We start from the raw sequence: 22,908 nt of genomic DNA on the forward strand, positions 1-22,908 counted from the left end.
CAAGGCATACTAATAAAAAACCCTAAAACAGACATACTAATGAAAAGCATCAAAATGTAATTGCTGGCATCCAGCCTTACAGTTCAGTGTGGGAAATTCTTCCTGCAGGATGGAGGGAGAGTACAGTTAACTCATATACAGCACCTCTTTACGTATACAAACATAATTACAGTTAGTTCATATCTTGTTGGAAGTATAGTTTCTATCAAGCCTTGGCTCTATTCCACTTTTGCTGTTTTCTTTATGAAAAAAATAAATGTGTGTGGCCGTAAGTTAAATTTATCTTATAAATACTTATGATTAAAATCGACCCTATTTGCTCATGTGCCAGAATAGTCACAGCAGGGGAATTTTGAGAACCCAAATTTATTGCTTTGGCTCCTTGATTCTTCTACTCCTTCGTCTCCAACCAGGGCTCTGGCCAAACACGAGCTGGAACAAAGTAGAGCATTTCTGCTCTGTGATCAGGTACATGGTGCCAGCAGGGACAGCTGGCAAAGTCGCTGGGACTCTTGGCTTTGTACCGGGGACAATCCTCATCTGATGGGAAAATGTAGCGAAATTGTGCCCTGTTTAAATTACTGCTGGCTGAGCAAAAAGTAACATTGCCCTCCTGCAGCATGGGATTTGGTCCCTGGGATTTTTGGGGTGGTGGGAAACACAGAGCAGTAGGATGATTTTGTTTGGAAGAAACCTTAATGATAGCCATGGGCCAAGACACCTTCCACTAGATGAGGTTGTTGAAAGACCTGTCTAGCCTGGTCTTGAACACTACCAGGGATGGGGCATTCACAGCTTCTCTGGGCAACCTGTGCCTCATCACCCTCACAGTGAAGAGTTTTTCCCTAGTATCTAATCCAAACCTGCCCTCTCAGTTTAAAGCCTTTCCCCCTTGTCCTATCACTACATGCCCTTGCAGAAAGGTAGCTGAGCTACACCGAGTTCTTCTGATGCCATACAACTTTGTTATCCCAGGCTTTGCAAGTTGAATAGTACCCTAAAAAATCCCTGTATAATTCACTATTTATATTTTTCCCCTCTCAGAGGTGTCTGCAGTGCTGGGCACCTGCAATGCATTGTACTAGGCTCATTTGAAGCTTGAATAGCTCATGGGGGTCAGCAGCAGAGTGCAGGCTTTTTCACCCCTTGAGCAATGAAGCATTGAGTAAAAGTTATTATAACCAATTAGTGGTGGCATTATTATTACCAATTAGTGGCTGTATGAAGCAAATCATTACTCTTAGTTCAGTTATTAGCATCCAGGTGTTCATGAAATGTGCCATGTGCAGCCAGAGTTGTACCTCAGCAGTCACTGTCGAATTTGTCACTGAATTTGTGGTGTCTCTCTGCAAGGGGGTTGCCACCCCCGCCCCCAAAAAAGAAAAAAAAGTGTGTTTGTGCAAGTCAGCTTGTAGGGCTCTTTTAGTTGCTGCCAGTGTTGTGGACCTAGTGAGTGAATAAAAAGGGCCATTTCTTCCTCTAGACCGGCATTCAGAAACCTTAAATATAGCAAATTCACCATCCATGATGCAAAGCAAAAAATTGGAATTCCAGTTTTGTTGTTGGTTGCCTCTTCAATCGTGAGAACAAATTGGCCATGCCAGAGAAGGGCAGTTACAGTTACAGTACTAATTACTCTTGACTGCAAGTATTGTTTTGTCTAGGACTCCTGTTTATAAAACCCTTAATAATCAATAATCAATATTTCCACACAGCCATTAGTTTTACAGAATGGCTTTACAGAAGACAGTTTAGACAGCATATAACATTAATTGAATTCTATTTAAGAGCTTAATTGCACTTTTTACGTTCTTTAAAATGAAAGAAGGAGTTAAGGGGGAAAAAATTCTAATTGTGTCTTATGTCACTTCCTTACTGAACTACATATTTAACTTCAATGCATTTTTCAGGAAGATTCATAGCTGTAGCTCCAAATACACAAAACAAGTAAAAAAATAAGAAAAGTAAGCATAGCTAATAAAATTCCAGTACAGTAAATACTTCCTGCATAGAATTGACTTTTTTTTGTGTAATTAGAATAGGCATCAGAAATATTTTTTGTTTCTTGGAGAAAAAATTAAGAGATTGGAGTGCTGTTTTCTCTTTTCTCTTGGTGATTCAGATATCTTCTGATTATCAGTATTAGTGAAGAAAGGATTTGGCATTTTCTTCGGGGTCAGTGTAAAGGAAATGAATTGTAGGATAGCATCCATCAGGGTGCTTCGAGCACAGCTGGGCAGGGACATCTGGTGGTTCAGTGAAGGAATCATTGAACACTTGCAACTGGAAGTTTAGTTGCATTGGAATGATTAAGGCGAAAACATAATTATGGTCATACTGTGATTACTTTTCTGTTCTGATATTATTCTAGAAACTCTTACATGCATGTTTAGATTGCAGTTTGTATATGGTTTTAATTTACTACAAATGTAGAAACTGAAGCCCTATTCATGAGCTGGCAGCTTGCAGGGTGTAATGTGTTGGACACCTTTCACCAAAAGGTCATTTAACCTACAGCCAGCTTCAGGGTTAAAATCAAACTTATGAAACTGGACTGTGGTTCTGTGGATGGAGTGGGGTATATGTTAAACCTATGCATTTGGACTCTGGACTTCTGTCAGTGATTCGCTGTGATCTCTGGGCTGATTTGAATTGTTTCAGTCCACATTTAGTTTTCAACCCATCTTTGAGTCCATTGTTCTGTGTAAGTGCTGTGTTTCAGCTTCTGAATTGTATGTATGGGTAAATAATCATAAATAAAATTACTACATATGTTTGGTTTCAAAGTTCTGTGTAAATTAAAGATACAATGAGCAATTTTATTTGTGTGTATTTACCTTGAACCTCCACAGATGATAAATATGTGACCAGTATTTTAACTGCAGTAATTTTAAAAGACAAACATTTTGTAATCAATTTTTTGGTTCTGTGTGTAACTGTGTACATGCTGACAAAACCAAGTCCTTGGAAGCATATGTGTTGAAGGTTGTAACCTTGGGAAGAATTTCTCAGGAGTGTTTAATGCTGTGATGTCTTACCACCTCTGCACCAGGCACTCCCCTGCCAGGACAAAGCAAGACTTTCTTTATCTGTGAACATCTTTGATCTTGATGTGTTTTTCCTGCTCTTTGAGTATATCCAGCTACTGGTGGTACATGTTGACCATGCGTGGAGCCTTCTGGGAGATGGTGTCACCTGCTCTTGAAGGGTGTGGGCACAGCTCTTCCAGGAACAATGTGGTCTTTGCAGGTGGTATGCAAAGGGTTGTCATCATCTGCTTCTGTTTACAAAGCTTTTGTGACTGCTGTCCTGATTTCCCTTAGAGTAGGTATGCTCTTAAAATGGTGGTGTAGATAAGTTACTAGCTTGCACTTTGTGTATTGTGTCAGGAATGCATTTTTATCATCATGTATTCCCCATACAATTCTATGAAAAGAAGAGGGGAGAAGACACAAGTATCTCCTCTCTCCTATGCTACCAACATGTTTTTTCAAGAGGAATCAGTAGCAGCTACAAGCTTCAGCTCCTTTCATTGTATAAATCTTTCCTAGCCAAATATGGGCTCCTTCTTGCTGTGGTCATTCTTCACACAAGGAACCCTGTAGGTGGTAAGAACAGATATATATAGATATATATTATATATATACACACACACTATCAAGCTCAGAATCAGAGCAACCACTGACTGTATAATTGAAAAACTGGGACTTTCACATTAAGAGTCTTCTTAAAGTAAGAAGCTGCAGAGATCAGCACTTTCCAAAGTACAACATTTATCTCAAAGTCATAGAAACTATTCCCTGCAGCTTTTCACAAGAAGGTGGGTGTTTCATTGAGATCCAACCCTCCTTTCTCTCCTTGCAGTAAAACTTCTGTTTTGTTAAACTCATCATAACTACTTTTCCATAAAGCAAAATGGCATCTTGCATTGTTGCCCTAGTAGTTCTGTTACCATCCTTGAAAATTTTCTCCAGTCTTACTTTGGATAAAAAAGAGAAGCACTGGCATTTGATGCGGTATCCTTTGTTTCCGAGATGTCCCAAGGCTGTGGTGACAACAGGCAATCAAGGATAGTCACAGAGTTATTGCAAATGTGCTGGATTTTGTTAATGAAAAGCTGGTGTTTCTCTGCAGCCCTTCTATGCCATTTTAATCTGTAACACTTCACATTGCCAGCAGCCCATTATAGAGAAATCTGTTGGTTTTGTCTTTCAGGTGCAAAGATGGCTTGAAAGGATTTACATATTCTGCACTAAAGTAAGTAAAGTTTCTGTGTCTATTTAAGATAAGATTTTGAGGAAACGTGCACACTGGCGGCTGTATTGTAAGAAAAGAGTATTCCTAAGAAAAGCCATGCTGCTCTAAAATTTTTCCAGCTTTTGGGTATACAGCATATTTTGAAGAAGGCATAATCGTAGAATCATTTGGGTTGGAAAAGTTCTAAGATCATCCAGTCCAAACCTTTGACCGAACACTGCCAGGTCCATCCCTAAACCATGTCTCCAAGTGCCACATCTACATGTCTTTTAAATACCTCAGGGATGGTGACTTCACCACTTCCTGGGCAGGTTGTTCCAATGCTTGACAATCGTTTCAGTGAAGAATTTTTTCTAATACCAATGTAAACCTCTCCTGGTGTAGATTGAGGCAGTTTCCTCTTGTGTGCTATCAAGAGAGAAATCCCTTCATAGTTGGGACTGTTATTAAAGGAAACTCAGATATTTGATTGTATGTTTTTGAAGGAACACTAATATTCTGTCTTTCTAAAATTGGGATTCATGATAACCCATGTTTTCCTGGAAGCAAATGGCTGCTGTGTTTTTACCTGCAGCTTTTTTGTTGCATTACAGAATGACAAAGTTTTTATATCTTCATTACCCTCAGCAATACTGCCAAGGTACAGTGTAACTTGGATTATAGTGCATGGTGTTAGGAAACATTTTGCCATTGTGTCCTCCCTTACCCTTGATACACAGTAATTCTACACCTAAGATGAGCCAATATATTGACAATACCAACTTTTGGATGATGAAAGAAGGCTGAAGATGAAGCCAAGCAAAACAAAGTTGATGCTTTTGGTGGGAGCAAAAGCATTTTGAAGATTCTGCAAAATATATATTTTATAAAAATATTGTAGTAATTATCAATGTTTATGTAACCCCATTTTGCTGGAGATAATGAAGATATTTCAAGTGCCTTTTTGTATTCTTACTTAGTGTTCTTCCTTTGTCTGAGAGGTGGAATTACCTACTAATGTTTTTGTTTTTAGTTTTAAAAAATTCCCGTCATCAATTCTATCCTCTAGCTGAAATATGTCTTTAAATATACGTCAGTGGAGTGATCTTCTCTGAAGAAGTACGAGTTTTGGCAGATGTATGAGATGGGTTTTTACAGACCCGGGAGTAACTTAAATCTAGTCTAAGACTTAGAGGCTTATACAGGACTTCATGTATTTCTTTGAGTTATTTATGTAATTGCTTTGTTCTGTTTTGCTTTTTTCTTTCAGGTTCATTGTAGGGAAAGAAGAAATCCCCACGCATTCTTTTTCACCTGAAGCAGCATTTGCAAAAACAGATAGAAAAATCAAGCATAGTGAAAAAGTATCACAGCCAATGAACATACTGGCACTAACAAAAAAGCTCATGGACAAAGTGTGAGTAAAAAAACCCCAAAGAAAAACAAAACAAAATGAGTCATTATTATATAGTGCATTTTAATATCTGTTGTGTTATATTTGACAATGTTTTCTAATACTTCAGCTTTGTATTTCAGTGTTCTTCTATTTCATTTTTACTAGGTAGTAAATAGTGGCAAATGATGAACTCTTGTGAAAGCAAAACTTGAAGACCTGTATGTCATAGCTATGACTTGCAACATGCAGTTGTCTAACAAGGGAGAACAAATTCAGTCCATGATGAGTGCAGGATGGTGGCTGCTTTTTCTGCAGTTTTCTGCAAAACCAGTTCATGGCATAATTCTGCTGGAACTAGTGGTACTTAAGGAGAAAAACTGCACAGCAGCAGACCTTACTTATGTCACCGTAAGTGACCGTAACATCGTCTTCTGGGGGACCTGCCTCCCTGTGTTACATAAAGGAGAACTTCCTAAAAGTAGGATTGATGGCACATGGGCTGCCTCTGCTGTGGGAGATAGGAAATTGCAAAGCAAAGAGTGAGTCTAAAACTGTTTTCCACAAGGTCAGATCTACACATCTGAAGTTAGGCAAGGTAGGTGCCTCCCTGTCTACAGGATCCAATTCACTGTCTTTTAGTATGAACTTAAAGAAGTGAGAGCAGTGAGCTTTTCAGTGTGATTTGTTCAGATGATTTACTTCTGCTGTGACTGATTCCTGTGCTTCAGGCACTTTGGATACCATGTGGAGTTATTCATTTACAGGGAAGATGGAGTAAGAAATGGGTTAGGCTATATTCACATTACACCTATGAGTCTTCTTCACTTATACTGACCTCTTCAAGAGCAGTTTTATGACCAAATCTCTACGTGCTGTCACACAGGAGAGTCTTCCAAGTGTTCTCAAAGTGGTGGCTTATTTTACTTGCTCAGATGATGAGCAAACATGAAAGGATCCCCGTCACATGGTGACTTCCTGTGATTTGCTGTGGGCTTTACATGAAAAATATGAGGGAAGTCATCAGTGGTTTTTCAGGCATGACTGTATTAGACAGCAAAAGACCTACAAGGAAAAGACACCTACAGCCATAATCAAATTATTTTACCTGAATTGTTTATCCCTGTTTTGTCTTAAAATACCTGTTACTCAGTTTGCCAGAGATAGTTCATAGCTCTTCTGTTGTTGGTTAAATACAAATATTGAAGATGGAGAAGAACATTTTTTTCTTTAATATTTTGAAACTCCCAACTCAGACTTTCAGCAAACTTTCAATATGGAGTTTTTATGCTCTCACTGGTTTCTCTTCCATATGGTTCTTTTCAATATAATTGAGTCTAAATGCCTGTAACCTGAGCACATTCTCATTACAATTTTTGCTATATAAACTGACCTCACAGATGATTTATGGCTATTAGACTTTATAGTACACGATTCAAAACTTCCAAGATATTTGACATAGTATATAAATTGTGTAATTTATTTTACATTAAATCTTAAATACTTGGATAGCAAAATATAATGTTCAGACCTGGTATGACATTACTTATTTTAATTCTACATAATGCAGGGCTAGAAACTGTACGATCCCCACATCCCACCAGCCCAAGCCAGTGTGTTTTAAATACTCAAGGTCAAATTCTCAGTCCAAACAAAGAGCTACATAAAAATCTACACTGCAGAAGAAATATCCCAAAAGTGAGAGGCTTGCAATTGAGAGAAGTCTCACAGGGTGTTTGTATGATCTACATTGCCCTTCAGTGACCCTTACAGTGGTGTGAAAGATGAAAGGACACTGGTAACAGATGCTTGCTCAAATATCCTTCCATGGAGCAGATACAAACCAGGAAAGGTCACATCACGTCTCCTTGTTGACCACAGCAGAAAATTCGTTATTTAATTTAGCATTTTATGTGTAGAATGGCAAGAGGTTGGATCCAAATAAGTGTGCAGACACTTTTTTCTTGGTGCACAACTGAAGTATTGTTAGTTTTTATTGTCTTTTTATGGCTTCATAAAAGTTCACAGTGCCCTTCAGTGGGTGATGGGGAGAATGAGTGCTGGGCAAATAGCACTTTATGTATTTTTAGGCAAGAAAAATTTATGAAGTCTCCTGTCGCTGACACTGAAAACAGCTACGAGTTAATACGTGTTTCATTATGCTTTTTGCAGGTGCAAACATGGCCCAAGGCATAGATGCTGTAAACACTATGGAGATAATTGCATCTCATACTGTATTAAAGTAAGTGCAGAAAAAGTTCGATTGACAAACTCTGGCAGAGAGGGGGTAAAAGTCTGTAGTCAGGAAAAGCATACACTTAGGAAGTGAGAAATGAGCCTGTTACTCATTCTTCTTCTATTGAAAATGTGACAAGCCAGAAAACAGATTTTCTCCATTTAGGACGGGGCGGTGGTGGGGTTAAAGTTCTCTGGTCTTTCAGATTAGCTGTAGTGAGTGAGTAACATAAAATGTGTGGGAAAAAATGGACTAGCAACAAGGAACTTGTTTAACTATGTGATGCACTTCACGGCTGAGCCCACTTGTGACTCCCCCCCTAAATAAAGCACCTGGAATGTGCTGCTGTGGCAGGCGGCCGTGATTCCCGTGCAGCTGCACAGCTCTGGAACGTCGCTGCTGGGCACTGCGTGCACTCCTCCAGTCGGTTATTTTAGGGGCTCGGGGTAGTGAGAGATTGGTCACAGTTGCTATGCCCAGGAAGAGCTGTTTATCTCCAGTGGTATAATTCACCCTCCATTATTAATGTGATCAGCTCGATTTTATTCATAGAATTACTGTGCAGAAATTTGTGTTGGCTGGCATTGGGTTGGCACAGGTGGTACCACCTGCTCTGCGTGTTTCGGGAGTTGGTAATGCTCCAGAAGATCCCAAACCCTTAACAGTTGACCTGTTTTTATATATGGAGCAGCAAAAATGCATTTGGGAGTGTCTTCAGATGCTTTTAATGTATATTATTTTCAAAAATAAATTTTAAAGTGTTAAAGGAACCTGAGGATGGGGAGGAAGGTGGATATTCAGGAATATGCATAATTTTCACTTACTGATTCAGCATCATTTTGTTTTGTTTTATATATCCTTAGATGGAATGAGGGGAGGAAAAATCCTAACTGATAAAGCTGAATAAAGACTTGACCTGACAAAAATTACATTTTAAAAAGAAATTTTTATAAGGCTGTTCTCCCTTTAGAGAAGACAGTTGTGCATTTTTTTGAACCCGTCCTCTGTAGTATTTTGGTATAAATTATTCTTGACTACAATAATTTAATAAGGAAGATATTGCTGAAGTGGCAGTCAGATCCTCTGTTTTCCTCTCTGTTCTGTGACTTTTTATTTAAATTAAAACATGACTGAAAGTATTTATATTTTTAGAGATCCAAAATTCTAAATGTTCATTTCTGCGGCTGTTCCTGAAGTTGATCAGTAACAACTGTCAGCTGACATGATTTGAACATATTTTTACAATTCCTTTTCTGTAATGGAGCTTTAAAATCTGATAATGATATGATGAGCTGCTATTGCCAAAATTTTTCCTCAGTGCTATTTTCCCTTACCCTTGAACAACTTGTCTTCTCATTAATACATCTATGCTTTAACTTTCATTTCCATGCTCTTTTTCTCCTGCTTCACATTTAAATGCAAGTTAGCTCATTAATATCATCATGGCTTTCACATAGCATTGAGTAGTGTCCTACCACCTGAGTTCATTGACTTCCCTTCAAACTTTAAATACTTGAAATGCTTTGTGCTTGTAAATGTCTGAAAAGAATTGTGACAGAAGCAATGAAACATTATTTTTCTTCTTTTGGATTCTGTTTATTTACAGTGAGGAGCCATTAACCAGCAGTAGAAGTCCAGTTGTCTGTTTTTTCTGCTGGTGCTGCAGGCAGGGCCAGATAACCCTCCAGATTTACTGGTGACTAGGGTGACCTCAAAGAAGGTCATAGGATCATACAATGGTCTATGGGTTGGAAGGGACCGTAAAGACCATCTCGTTCCAGCCCCGCTGCCATGGGCAGGGACACCTTTTACTAGACCAGGTTGCTCAACCTGGCCAACCTGACCCTGAGCAGTTCCAGGAACAGGGTATCTACAACTTCTCTGAGAATATTTTCTTACGGTTGTAGTCTCAAAGTTCTGTCTCTTGAAGTAACGTGGGCTACTATATACCCAGAATAAATACTTAGTATATTAATTTATTTTAACTATTTAACTAATTCCTAATGTATTGCAACGTGTTGACAGGTTGGTATGTTTCTGAACTCTGTTTATATGCACGTGTGCTTTTCTGAATTTGAGTGATAGCAAGTAACTTGAATGTATTATTAAGAAACTCAAAAGCAGAAAGAAAGGTTTATTCAACAAATTCTGGAGATAGGTCATTCCACTGTGCTGCTACTACTTCTGGCTGATCTGAGCTCCAACTCAAAATCTCTGGAGAAATGGCTCTTAGCAGAGTTTTCCTTGCTCACTTGTGTTTATTATAGTGTCCTGCATATGCTCTGTTGTGTACCACATCCATTCTTATGAAGGAGGTCTTTTTATGGAAGATAAAAGTTACAATACTGTACATAGATTATAAGATATAATACTTCCTGTGACTGTGGAAAAACTACCTATAGGTGTAATATGATTTCACCTGGTGGAAGTAATGAGCTAAACAGAAAGGTTTTGTGCAATTCATGGTATTTCATGCACATCAACACTAAACCTCAGTCCTTTGGTGCTGGTTCCTCCACACTTCTAAATTGGCTACTAATAGGAATAAAATCAGGATGTGTTTGAGTGTTTACAGTTGTAATTTAGATGTTTCCTCACCCCACTGAAGTCACCTTCCTCGATAAAAACATCCAACATATAATTCTGTTGTTTCTTGTTTTGGGCTTTGTTCATAACTGCTGGCTTTAGGACTTTTTTTCTTTTTTTTATAATGGCATGAAGAAATGGAATTTTTCAATCAAAAAAAGAAGCTGTTGGATCATTGAATGACTTATTTTCTTCCACTTGATTCTCATAAACCACTTGAGTAGCAGGAAGAGTAATTGCTTCAGGAAGAGTTTATTACTGGATGTTTAACCACAATAAATTTTTATGAGCTTTATGATGCATTATAAAATTCTTTAGGAGGCAAAAATGGTTTGAGTTTCCGAGTCTGAAAGGTTGCTCAGTCAAACCCTCTGCCAGATTTCCTTGTCACTGGAATTGTGTCCCTGTTGCTGTAATTGAATAAGGTACCTGCCTTATTTGCAGGTGTGTGCAGAAATAGTTTTCACATAAAGCATCTTCCAAACAAAAACTGGGTAAACTTTATTCCAAATTATTAAAAAAGGTTCACTGTAGGGTAAGAATAATGGTAGGAAGCATTGGAGGAAGTTAGAAGAAGCTAGGGAGAATAATTTGGAAAAAAAAATTGAGAGTGGTTTTGTGTTATGTTAAGAAAAAATAACAGATCTTTATCCAAGGTGGAATAGGAAGTCAGTTCTTTGGAAGCCATTTTATCTTTTCTCATTAGCTCTGCACATGAACTCCCCTCAAGTTTCTCCCTTTCCCTTGCTGCAGGCATCCCACAACCTCATGTTTGGCTGAGGCAAAGTCCGTGAGCATGTGCCAAGCCACCAGGGTTAACTTCTAATTCTCACACTTTCTGAAATTTATTTTTGGTGGACTTTTTCCACCTTACGGTTTTCTCCAGATATTTGAGTGTAGAAGTGCCGTTTTTTTTCCACTGCATTGCTTTCCTCTATAAACCCGTTTGTGGTTAAAAGCTGGTCAGTAACCTGGAAATGAAATCATCAAGATTATTTCAAATGACAGAATTTTGCAGTAGAAGAGAAGGCTCTCTCTTGAGACCTTTCAGAAATTCATAGAACTTAAAGAAGAGTCAATTGTGATTTTGCCACTTTCGCTATTTTACAGTTACTGGGAAAAGAAAACTCTTGAGTTTGAAGGTGGGGATTGAATACATTTATGCATTTAACATATTACCTTCAGAGTGGGTTTTAAACTATTCAATGTGAAAAATAAAGCCTTCTGTAGAAGCTTTTGCTTTTCCTTTTTCAGAACTTGTGGTTTCTTACCACAAAATCTCTCTTTCTTTTCTCTAGGGCTTCATTAGGATGTTTAGCATTGGTTACCTGATCCAGTGTTGCCTTCGGATTCCTTCCACCTTCCGACATCTGCTTACGCAACCATCACGGCTACTTTCCCTCTTCTACAACAAGGAAAATTTCCAGCTTGGAGCTTTTCTGGGATCTTTTGTCAGTATATACAAAGTAAGTTTATAGCATACAGAAGTGACAAATGCTGTGTTTTTTATTTCACTTTTCAGAATATGACAAAGAGCTAAGAAGTCAAACTGCTTAATAGTACTGGTACTGTTTCCTACAGCATGTTACTGACCAATTTTATACTATTGTAGTAATCAAATTGTAGACAGAAAGCTATTCTTCCATTCTGTGTGATTTTTCCATAATTTCTAAATAAACCAGATGGATTTTGCAGCTTGTTTTCAAGGTCAGGAGATGGAGAGTACTTCAGAGAAAGTGAATTTAGATTTCAGAGGGATTTGCTGCTACACAAAAGCATTTTAGTGCAGGCACAAGTAGTGACTGCAGTAGCATCTGTGTTGCCAGAGAGAAGCCATGTGCAGATTTTGTTGGCTCACATATCTGGAATTTTTACTTGACATTAAATAGCAGGAGAGTGCAGAACATATAGTGTGTAGCTGAGGAGACATTGCACTTACTGCTTGGAAGTATATTCTTTCTACTCCATTATAAGATGACAGATTGTGAACTGATATGCACTCATACAGCATTGTTAGAATTAATCAAATTATGTTTATTTATGCCAAAAGAGAATGTGGCAAAGCACACGCCCTAATGCAGAATATATTACACAGTGAAGTGCTGAAGTGTCTTTTGCACTTTTGTATTCTTAATCTCATGGCATTTTTCAATTACCACTTGCTCTGCAAATCAAGAGCATGCTGTGTTATTCAAGGTAAATATTATTTACTGAAAAATAAAAAAGGAGGTCTTACACATAAACAAAACAGCATTTCACTTGATTAGTAATTAAATTGAGAGACAAGAATTTATAGGTTACAGAGTCTAAATTTTTGATGGTAAAGTGCACGTGAGCTGTTCAGAGTTTGCTTGAAAATGAATTTTTGCTTAAATTTTAAGAAAAAAGCCTTCAGAGAAGAAAAGCATTTAAATTGTGAAAGCTAAAAGATTTTTATGTGTTTAAAAGCTCCAGTTGAGAGGTGCAATTCAGCCCAGTGGATACGCATTTTATGAGGGTGACATTCTGACCTTTATTTACTATTTTTTAAGTATGTACTGGGCACTGCTGAGGCCACAGCTCCAATCCTGTGTTCAGTTCTGGGCCCCTCCCTGCAAGAAAGACATGGAGGGGCTGGAGCGTGTCCAGAGAAGGGAACGGAGCTGGGGAAGGGTCTGGAGCACAAAGCTGGTGGGGAGTGGCTGAGGGAGCTGGGGGTGTTTAGCCTGGAGAAAAGGAGGATCAGGTTGGACCTTATTATCTCTACAGCTGCCTGGAAGGAGGCTGCAGCCAGGTGTGATTTTACATTTCCCTTACAAGACTCCTACAATGGGAAAGATTGCCTCCTCACTTACCAATTAAATTGTCTTTTATTGTTACCACCTTACCAGGCAGAAGAATGCATTATCCCTGGAAGTGTTCAAGGCCAGGCTGGATGGGGCTATGAGCACACTTGTCTAGTGGAAGGTGTCCATGCTCATGGAATGAGATGATGATCTTTAAGGTCCCTTCCAACCCAAACCATTGTATGATTCTGTGATTATGGGTATCATCACACAACACTCTTAATTCATGCTGTGTGCAGTATTACTAGCTTAGAAGGAATACTTCCAGTCTGTGTGTCATAAAGAATAAGTAGGGCTAAGCCTGCATTCTGTTCACCTACAGGGTACAAGTTGCTTCCTGCGCTGGGTCCGAAACCTAGATGATGAGCTTCATGCACTTGTAGCTGGTGAGTCCATGGAAATTTTGTGTTGTGTGTGTTGGGACTCTGTAAGTATTCCTCTTGTCTGTCCTGCCACTCTCTTTTCAGACTTAAGTGATGAAAATAGGACTTTTTTTCCTATTCCTATGTACATCAAGGTTGTGTCAAAGTGGCAGTTTCAAGTAGTGTCAAAGGAAGAGTTGCAATTAAAATTGTAAGGCAAATTCAGTCAAATGTGGAGTTTATGGTCAGCTCCAAGGACAGTATATTACTGTGTGCATAAATATAAACTTGTCCTTTAATTTGCAGCTGTAGAGATGTGAGATGAAAATACTGACTCTGCCATATGTGACAGAATGCACACTGGGCTCCACTGGGTCCAAAGAAAGATGCTTTTACCATGAAATTCATGTGGTGGTGAGGCCCTTCCCTCATGTGCATCTGTCACGTGTTGGAACTGCAGAGATCTCTCATCCCACAAAAAAGGGAGAAATTTGATAGTGTGCTCCTGAGCACTGAAGTACAGGTTTGTTTCAGCTTTCTGAAACTTTCTCTTTTTAGTGATGCAAACCATATTTGGATGGGCAGCAAAAGAACATCACGAAACTGTGCTGTCTGTAGCAACAGAAATAAATAGTCCTGTGCAGTGTTTGTTGGGCTGAAACACAACAGTGACCATAACAATGCAAATCACAACCTTAACAATGCTTTTCTAATTGTTACAGGGTGTCTAGCAGGAATTTCTATGATGTTTTACAAAAGTACAACTATCTCTATGTATCTGGTGTCTAAACTAGTAGAGGTAAGTTGTTACCCTCCTAAAAGATGTCTTAATTTCATCTACTTTTTCAAGGCAGAAGAAAAGAAAATTAACTTCAGGGGTTTTGTCAGGCAATTCCAGTAAAATGCAAAGTTGTATGGTGATGGTGATTCAATACATGTGTGCCAAGAGGCAGTGCTGCCATGTGGTCTCATTTTTTTCTTTCTTTTCTTTGACTCATTTTAGATGTCCTTATGCACTGATCTTCATGTATATTCTCCATGAATTCTTTTAATCTCCTGACAGCCCTTTGCTTTGTAGTTTTTGCAGATTTTTTAAATCAGAAAGTTCCAAGAATGTCTATTCTGCCAGAAACATAAATCAGACCTAGTCCTTAATTGCAGATTTATTGCCAAAAGCTACAGCTTAACTTCCTGCCTTTGTTCCCTAATTTTGGCATTCAACAGTAAGATAACTGAAAATAGCTTAGGTTTTAGTCTATAGCTGAAGTTGTTTGTCAGTGTACTACAGCTGATTGAATTCCCAGCTTTGGAACAAACTTTGTTCTAATTACTATTCTTCGGGCTTGAATTATTTCTCTGAACTTGTTAAAATTGGGAGCCCAGGAAAAAAAGTAGTTACAGAGTTTGGGTATGTTGATTATACTTTTCTAACCAGCATTTGATTTCTTACTGTAATTTTTCCAGAAAATTGAGACTTAGTCATGGTTAAATCCCCAACACCACCACTGGAACGAGCTGATAATGTTCTCTCATTATGCATCATACCTAAATCACAAATTTCTCCTGCAGACCTTGAAGGCCTTGTTCTCTAGTGATATTTATCCACCTCCATTGCCAGAGCAGAATTCATTTTAAAGAACATAAAATGAAGAAACTTTTTTTTGTTACACGTGAAATTAAACATAAAAAGGGAAGATACTCTCAGTTTCTCCTCCTGGTTATCCCAGACCAAGCTCTGAAGGCAGCACGTATTGATCATATAAATGCAAATCTGAGTTATCCGTATTGACTTTTAGAACAGCAGTTGTAAACAAACACTATTATCTCAGTATTATCTTGTATTGCTGGTGGTTTTCTCTGGACTTTGAGACATCATGGCTACAGTGAAATAAGAAAAGCGCTGTGTGTTCTCTCTTTCTTCTTTTTTTTTTTTTTTTTTACTACTTTTATCATCTTACGCAAGCCAAGGGTAACTGACCAAAGAGGCGTGTGCTGCTTTGCAAGGTCAGGCTGTGCTCAGGAAAATAAACTGTACATGTTTTCTCAGAAAGTAAAGTATGTGATTTCAAGCTGTTTAAGAACAGTGAATATTCACTTTGTTGAAATAGCTATTGCATTGTTCTTTTCCTTTTTTAAAATGAAGAATTTAACAGAGAAAACGTTCCCCTTTTTTATCTTTAGATTCTGTAACACCCAAGCTGTTCTGTGCATTAATTGCCTCTTGTTAGATTGATCTTGTGCAACTTCTGTAATCTTACCCTAATCAACATCACATTTGTGGGCATATGAAAATATAAAGTTCATGTGTTTTTATTAAAAGGTAAAATAAAAAGTAAAAAGATAATTTGATTTTGTTGCATTCAACATTTTTCATTTATTTTTACAGACTATATACTTCAAAGGCATTGAATCAGGGAAGGTTCCCTATTTTCCTCATGCAGACAGCATCATCTATGCCATTTCTACATCAATATGCTTTCAGGCAGTAAGTATGTTCTCTAAGAGAGCATGAAGTTCTTTAAATCAAATGTTGAATGACAAGAGGAGTACAGGGAGATAGTTCTATAGAAAAGATGGTGAGATGTAGTGATTCACAGCATCTTGCTCCTGCATCTTGGGACTCCTTCATCCTGATTTTGAGTGTCACTGTGGGAAGGTCATTTCTAGGACTCAGTTTCTCCTGTGTTTATAGCTGAATACATTACAGAAAGCATTGAATTCTTTGGGAAGAATCTTAAAATGCACTCACCCAGAAGATGTACATTAATGTATGAACTTCCATGAGCATGTGAAAGGACAGTTTTTCAAGGAGGCAAACAGTATAATACAATATTTTATGGTTTTTAAAATCAACTGAAAGTTTCCACTGACTTAAATTAATATTGACTAGTTGAAAAAAACTTCAGAAACTAGTAAAAACCCTGAAGTGTTACATTTGAGACAAGCTGTAGTTACCATCTTTTGCACTTCTCAAGTTACCTATATGCCTTTACCCTCAGTCCTTTTGTCATCTGCCTCAGCAAGAAAAGCGACTTTTCAGTGCTACCCAAAAAGCTCTACTATTCTACTACATCTCACCATTTCTAGACATTCTGCTGAAACATCCCTGCATGAACTACATATTCTCTGGACCTCCATGACTATGATATTTTTTGTGTCCCCCAATACAGAAGATATAAAATTACCCTAAAGCAATCATCTGCAGTCTTGTGCTTAACAGAACATTTAAGAGACGCTCCTCCTCCTCCTCCTCATTGTTCCCATGTACTTGGGAATATCTCTAAGTCTAGTATCAAAGTGAATTGATATTTTAGTGCCTGGGATGTGCCTGAAGGTCTCCAAAATATTGCTGTCAGAGACAGTCACGTGAGACTAACAGACAAAAGTTCGTATGAGAAAATAAGGGTTTTTTGGTTACTTAGTAACTAATTGGAAAACGAATGTAAGGCTAGAAACAAATTGCTAGGTTTAGCAGGAAGAAGGAAGGAGAAATGAGAAAAAGGATCTATGCTGAGATGTTTGTTACTTGCTATATTTCTAAGTGAACCACAAAAGTTACGGAATAGAGACAAGACATGGATTTTGGCTATGTGACATTATTGAAGATAATTTAATATGAAATATAAATGTGACTACAAAAAATGGTGGATCACAAAATGCAGAAGGGATTGGGGATTAAGTAGGAGGTAAATTTGGCATCCACCAGTCCACAGTCATGTATGTAGGAATAATGATTGTTGTTGCTTTCTCTGCAGCGAGAAGTAAGTTAATTGTCACCACTGGTAAAATATTGTATTCTGGGAATACCAGTCTGTGCTGGTAGTGGTTATACAGAGCATTGAATTCAGCAGAGGGCAGTAAAAATGAGTTCCATAACAATCCTTTTGCTGATTTTGGCAACCTAATGTAGCAGATGAAACTTTTGCCAGACACTCTCAGCTGGCTCTGACAGAATCCTCTCCTTGCAGGCTGTCATGGAAGTTCAGAACCTGAGACCTTCATACTGGAAATTTCTTTTACGACTAACGAAGGGCAGGTACGTGCTTAGGGGTGTGTTATGGCTTGTCTAAACCTGTCACTGATCACACTCAGCTTTATGTGTCATTCACTGCCAACAGCAGAGCCCTAGAAGTTCTTGAGGGCTAGTTTCCTTTGGATTTACTTGGCTTTTCAAACAGTTTCCAGTACTCTTGAAGTTCTTTGCTGCTGAAGTGACATTGCTGGGTTTAGTGTAATGACAGGAGCAGACTTAACTCTAGTGAAGACTATTTAGCAGATGAGTGTTTTACTTGAAGTCTTTTTAGTTCACTTGGAGGATGGGACACTTTCAGATTCCATTGGAACATGAAGAATGCAATATGTTGAAGAAATCACTTAGTATGTACAGTGATTAGCAACATGATATTACTATGGGTTTAAAAGCAGTACTAGAAATATTGGAATATCTCCTATGAATTCTTGAAAGCTTCAGTACTTTTTTTATAACTGTTTCAGTTGGGAAAGTATTTTTTTTTTCTTGGAAACCTAATGAAAAATTTTCACTGATCATTATCATAAATATACACTGGATGTAATATCATACTGGATGTTTTTCCTATTTGCTGCAGGAATCTAAAAAACTTTCTTTTAAAAATAGACCTTGCTGGAACTGACTTACAAAATTACAGTTTAGTGGAGTGTACACTGTTACACTGGTGCAGTGTGTGGCAGGAACACGGCATCCAAATCTTGATCAGTTTATGAATGGGGTTATAAAAGGTAATGTTTCTCGTGACAACAAGCTCTCCAGGCTGTAAAAATAGAAGTGAAATCAGAGGCCAGTCCCTGGAGCATGTTGAACCTACACTCCCCATGGCACAGTACACACGAGGTGATTGAATACGTTGCAAGATTTAGTGGGAAGTTTTCCTTGGGATGCCTGGAGGCAGTCCTCAGGCAACCTCTGAGGCCATACAAACATGATACAGGGAATGATGTCAGTGCAGATGTCCAATTTTGGCTGCATTTTTTCATTTTGTTCTAATCCTAAGCTTGCCTTAGTTTAAGGAGAGGAAGGAATAGCAGTTCTGTTCTGCTCATTTTTTTTATCTGAAGCAAACCTCTGTAATAGTAATTTTGCCACTCTCTTCATAACAGCAGTTTCTTTTGACATTTCATACACTTTTCATTCTATAGTTGTGAAGAGCAACAAAATGGAAATAGGTTGTAACACCCATAAAATTGGAATCCAGACTTGGGCAGGCAGGGTCACAGTTTGCTCTGCTGGAGTGAGAGAGAACAGTAGTATATTTTGGTTTGACCTTTTTTTTGTGAAATTAAAAGTAGAAGGGGACTCTTCCCCTTTTTCATAAATTGCATTATTTGAAATACACTTATACAAACACTGTTAGCCACATTTTTCAAATGCCTTTCTTTTTAAAAATCTTCATTGCCTGAGGTGAAAAATCTCTGAACAGTGCAGGTTGAAGACTATACTTCACAGATTTTCATAAACTTTCATGACATGAAATATTTTTGGTTTTTTGTAAGTAATTGAGTTATGCATTCATTCTTTCTTGTCTTTTCTTTTTCAGGTTTGCTCTCATGAACAGGAAAGTTTTAGATGTGTTTGGTACAGAAGCATCTAAGAACTTCAAGGATTTCACGCCTAAGCTTGACCCAAGATACACAGTTGTGCCACCAGAGCTACCACTGGAGCTGTCTTGAACGCAGCAGTGTGGCTCGTCATCAAATGTGATCAGCATTTTGTCCTGAAAAGTTAATTAACTTGACAGTCGTATATATGGAGGAGGGCTAGGGCTCCACTTCAGTATTACTTCAATGAGAAATGCTTTTTACCAATCAGAAATACTGAAGCTTTGCAGGGAGGTGTGGCTTAGTGATTAAGCCCCTTCCATAAGCAGAAAACATTTCTGGATTACTATAGTTGGTTGACATATGGTAGAATCCTGAATGAATTAAACAAATGAGTAATATATTTAGAGAAGAGAAGTAAAACATAAATATGCTTCATATTTTCAAAAATTCCATAGTTCATACCAGTAGAATATTTCTTGGTAAAACTAAAATTAATTCTTAATTTAGAAAGGAAGACAATTGTCATAGTTTAGGTCCAAAATTTTACCTGGTCTTAAAAATATTGCAGTCTGGTCAAAATGTCTCCCTGGTTTTCTAAATTGCGTCACTGATTTGTCTCAAAAGAGCCACCCACCCCCTCATTAGTTAAAATTAGGGTATTTTTACACAACTGTGGTTGCAAAATAAGGCATTCCTTAGGAAAAGAAAATGCATATTGATTCAGGAATCACATTCCAGGGCTGTAAATTCTGCTGATGGCGCAGATAACAGACAAGGAAAACAAGGAGGCAGTGCCGGTGGCTGCTGCGCGCCGAGGAGCGGCGGGTGTGGTGGTCAGCATCTGCCAAGTGGAAAAGGACACAACTGGCAGAGGAAGGAATGAAACATTCCAGCCTCTGAGACGGTGCTGGAAACAGCAGACAGTTACAAAAATAAGAAAGCCAAGAACAAAACAAAACAAAGCAAAACACACCCCCTCCCCAGCTAAAATATACTGAAGCAAAATATTTATTTTTGAAAGGGTTTGACATTGTCGCCTTAGATGGCATTGGGTTGTTTGTTGGGCTGCAGCACCAGTCAGTGTTTCAAGCATTTCTTTGGAAGAGAGCTGACCCCTGAGGTTAGGCTGTTACAGAGAACAGTTTTGACAATCATTATTGGTCTTTATTCCTTGTAATTGGTGAAGAGTGGTTTTCCATCGGGCCATCAGACCCACGACTGGCACAGTTACATTAAATTTTATATGGTACTCAATGCACATAACTACCTACACAAAGTCCATCTCATTTTTACTGTACATATTTCTGCAGATTTGTGTTCTAAAGTGAGACCTTGACATGCTAATTGCTTTTTTATTTTTTCCTTTGCTTTTTTGGGCTTTTTAAAATTATCACCCCTTCAGGTGATGCTGAATGGTGTTCATTACCCTAGAAGTTAATGAAAAGATGAACTGTATTCACATAGAACTGAAAAGAGGCGAGATAAGCCAGGGGAATTGCAGGAGGTTGCATGTATTTTAAAAACAACAAAAAAAGAAGAAATCAGTGTTTTATTGGAAGTTTTTATCAGATAATATGAACTGGACTAATTAGTAGACTCTTTGTCTTGTAACACTGTAATTCTACCCCAGCCATAAGCATATTTTAATTCCAATTAGCTGTATTTCATAATACCAAATGTACAGTAATTTTTATCAGATTTATTGTCATGAAAATTTTACCAATTTGTGCACAAAATCTGCTTCTTCATCAGCTACACTAACAGTGATGTTTTGTCACTGTTACTAAAGGTGCTTCATCCTTTTAAACAATGGTTGTCCAATTTAGTGTGAATAAAGTTCTGCAAGCTAGTTTGTATGCAATATTTTGTTGCTTGGAATTATATTAGAATTCCTTAAGCGGAAATAAAAGTTAATTGAACAGGAACTTTAAAAAGATTGTAAGAGATTTGTAGTGTTTTTCCACTGGAATATGGTCTAAAGTATTTGACCTTGTAAAGTTTGAGAAGTTATATATTTCAGGTGGTATATTAGGACGCACACACTATATTATGAATACTTTCTAGTGTAACTATATATACCATTCTCAAAGATATTTTATAGATGGATTAAGTTTCTCCACTGGAATGACAATTGTGATTGTTTCTCTATTTGAGGGGGTTTTTTGGGAAAAGAAATCCAATAACTACATCTCAGCAGCTAAATAACAGTTTTGTCTATGTTTCTTGCTTCCAAAATTCACAGTTCTCATTTCAAGTTATTTTCATGTAATATAAAGAGAAATTAAAATTTTTTAAATTATTTTTATTCAAATTGAATATATGTAAGAGAAAAAAAAATAAAGGCCTAATGTTCTTCCCAATAATAAACAGTTGCTGCTTAAAAATGTGACTTTTTTGGCCATGTTGTTAATAAGCTCTCTGGAGTTGTAAGTGAAATGAAGTCATAGTACCATACAGTGATTTGAGTTGGAAGGGACCTTTCAAAGGCCATCTAGTTTCAAAGCTCCCTGCCGTGGGTAGGGACACCTTCCACTAGTCCAGGTTGCTCAGGGCCCCGTCCAACCTGACCTTGAATGTTTCCAGGGATGGGGCAACCACCATCTCTGGGTAACCTGTGCCAGTGTCTCACCACTTGTAAAAAGCTTCTTTCTTATACCTAATCCAAGTGGACTTTCCTTCAGTTTGCAGGCATTATTAGCCCTGGAAGTGATTCTTGATGGTGAAGGAACCTGGGGAATGTGACTGAGCATTTAAATTTGTTGCAAAATAAAGTCTTAATGCACTGTCAGTGCAGAGGTAACACCTGAGCAGTTCAGCTGTCAACTACAGCTCCACATTTCAGTGGCTAATGAGGTAATGTGAGTTGATGTTACTGTTTCTTTTTTAAACATAGCAAACCACATCTCCCAGTGTGCCATCAGGGGAGAGCTGCACACCCTGGACTTGATGGTTTTAGAGGTCTTTATCAACCTGTGTGATTCTACATCAGGGTTGTGAGCCTTTGCTGTGGTGCAGAAGCACAGGACTAGGGGCATGTAGCAAAATGCAGTTCGGGTCAGCAAAGTCATTTTGGTGGCTGTAGTTTTGTGCCTAAATGTTGGTCTGGAGGTTTCCATTTCCAGATTGTTTTTTCTCTCAACTTGCAGGGGGAAGGTGCCTCACAGGTCCCTTCCTTTGACAAAACCAATATGTTTTCCCTCACACCTTTGAGAATGCAACAGAAAAATATGACACTTTTCCTTGAGCTACACAGTTTCATGGGTTTTCTTAGTATTTAATAGCAGATCCTGGATGTTTTATTTATCCTGTAGATACATTAACAGTAAGATTTAAGGCAATAAGTTTTCTCCCCATAGGAAGCCTTAAAATTGCCATAGTGGATATACTGGCAAAATCACCCAGTGCTCTCCCTTGCCTTTAGCCACACTGAAATGGGATCACTTGACTCAGGACACAGATACACTTCAATCTCAAGGACTGTTTTTTTTCCCCTGGCACAGACCAGAGAGATTTCCACTTGCTAATTGAAATAAAAACTGGTCAGAAGAATTTTAAACATTAATGCCAAAATTCTACCCAGGGTAGAGGAGTCTGGTTGGAAATCCAGGCATATGATTAATCTTCTTATGCTGGTGGAATCCAATCGATGTTTTTTCCCCCTCAGTTGCCACAACAGAGTCATAAAAAATGCTG

General features: G+C 38.1%; 1 protein-coding gene across 1 annotated transcript in view; it reads left to right on the plus strand.

Moving 5' to 3' along the window:
• TMEM135 (transmembrane protein 135) overlaps window positions 1-21,604 on the plus strand; it is a 157,139-nt gene extending 135,535 nt beyond the window's left edge. The window contains exons 7-15 of the mRNA XM_088159340.1: window positions 4,216-4,257; window positions 5,507-5,653; window positions 7,802-7,871; window positions 11,750-11,917; window positions 13,599-13,662; window positions 14,361-14,437; window positions 16,025-16,123; window positions 17,607-17,674; window positions 19,212-21,604. Of these exons, the coding sequence (XP_088015466.1) occupies window positions 4,216-4,257; window positions 5,507-5,653; window positions 7,802-7,871; window positions 11,750-11,917; window positions 13,599-13,662; window positions 14,361-14,437; window positions 16,025-16,123; window positions 17,607-17,674; window positions 19,212-19,344 (868 nt within the window). The 3' untranslated portion in view covers window positions 19,345-21,604. The remainder of the gene's footprint in view (window positions 1-4,215; window positions 4,258-5,506; window positions 5,654-7,801; window positions 7,872-11,749; window positions 11,918-13,598; window positions 13,663-14,360; window positions 14,438-16,024; window positions 16,124-17,606; window positions 17,675-19,211) is intronic.
• The last annotated feature ends 1,304 nt before the right edge of the window (window positions 21,605-22,908 follow it).

This window comes from Sturnus vulgaris, chromosome 2 (genome assembly GCF_052056855.1).
Source record: "Sturnus vulgaris isolate bStuVul1 chromosome 2, bStuVul1.hap1, whole genome shotgun sequence".
NCBI lineage: Eukaryota > Metazoa > Chordata > Aves > Passeriformes > Sturnidae > Sturnus > Sturnus vulgaris.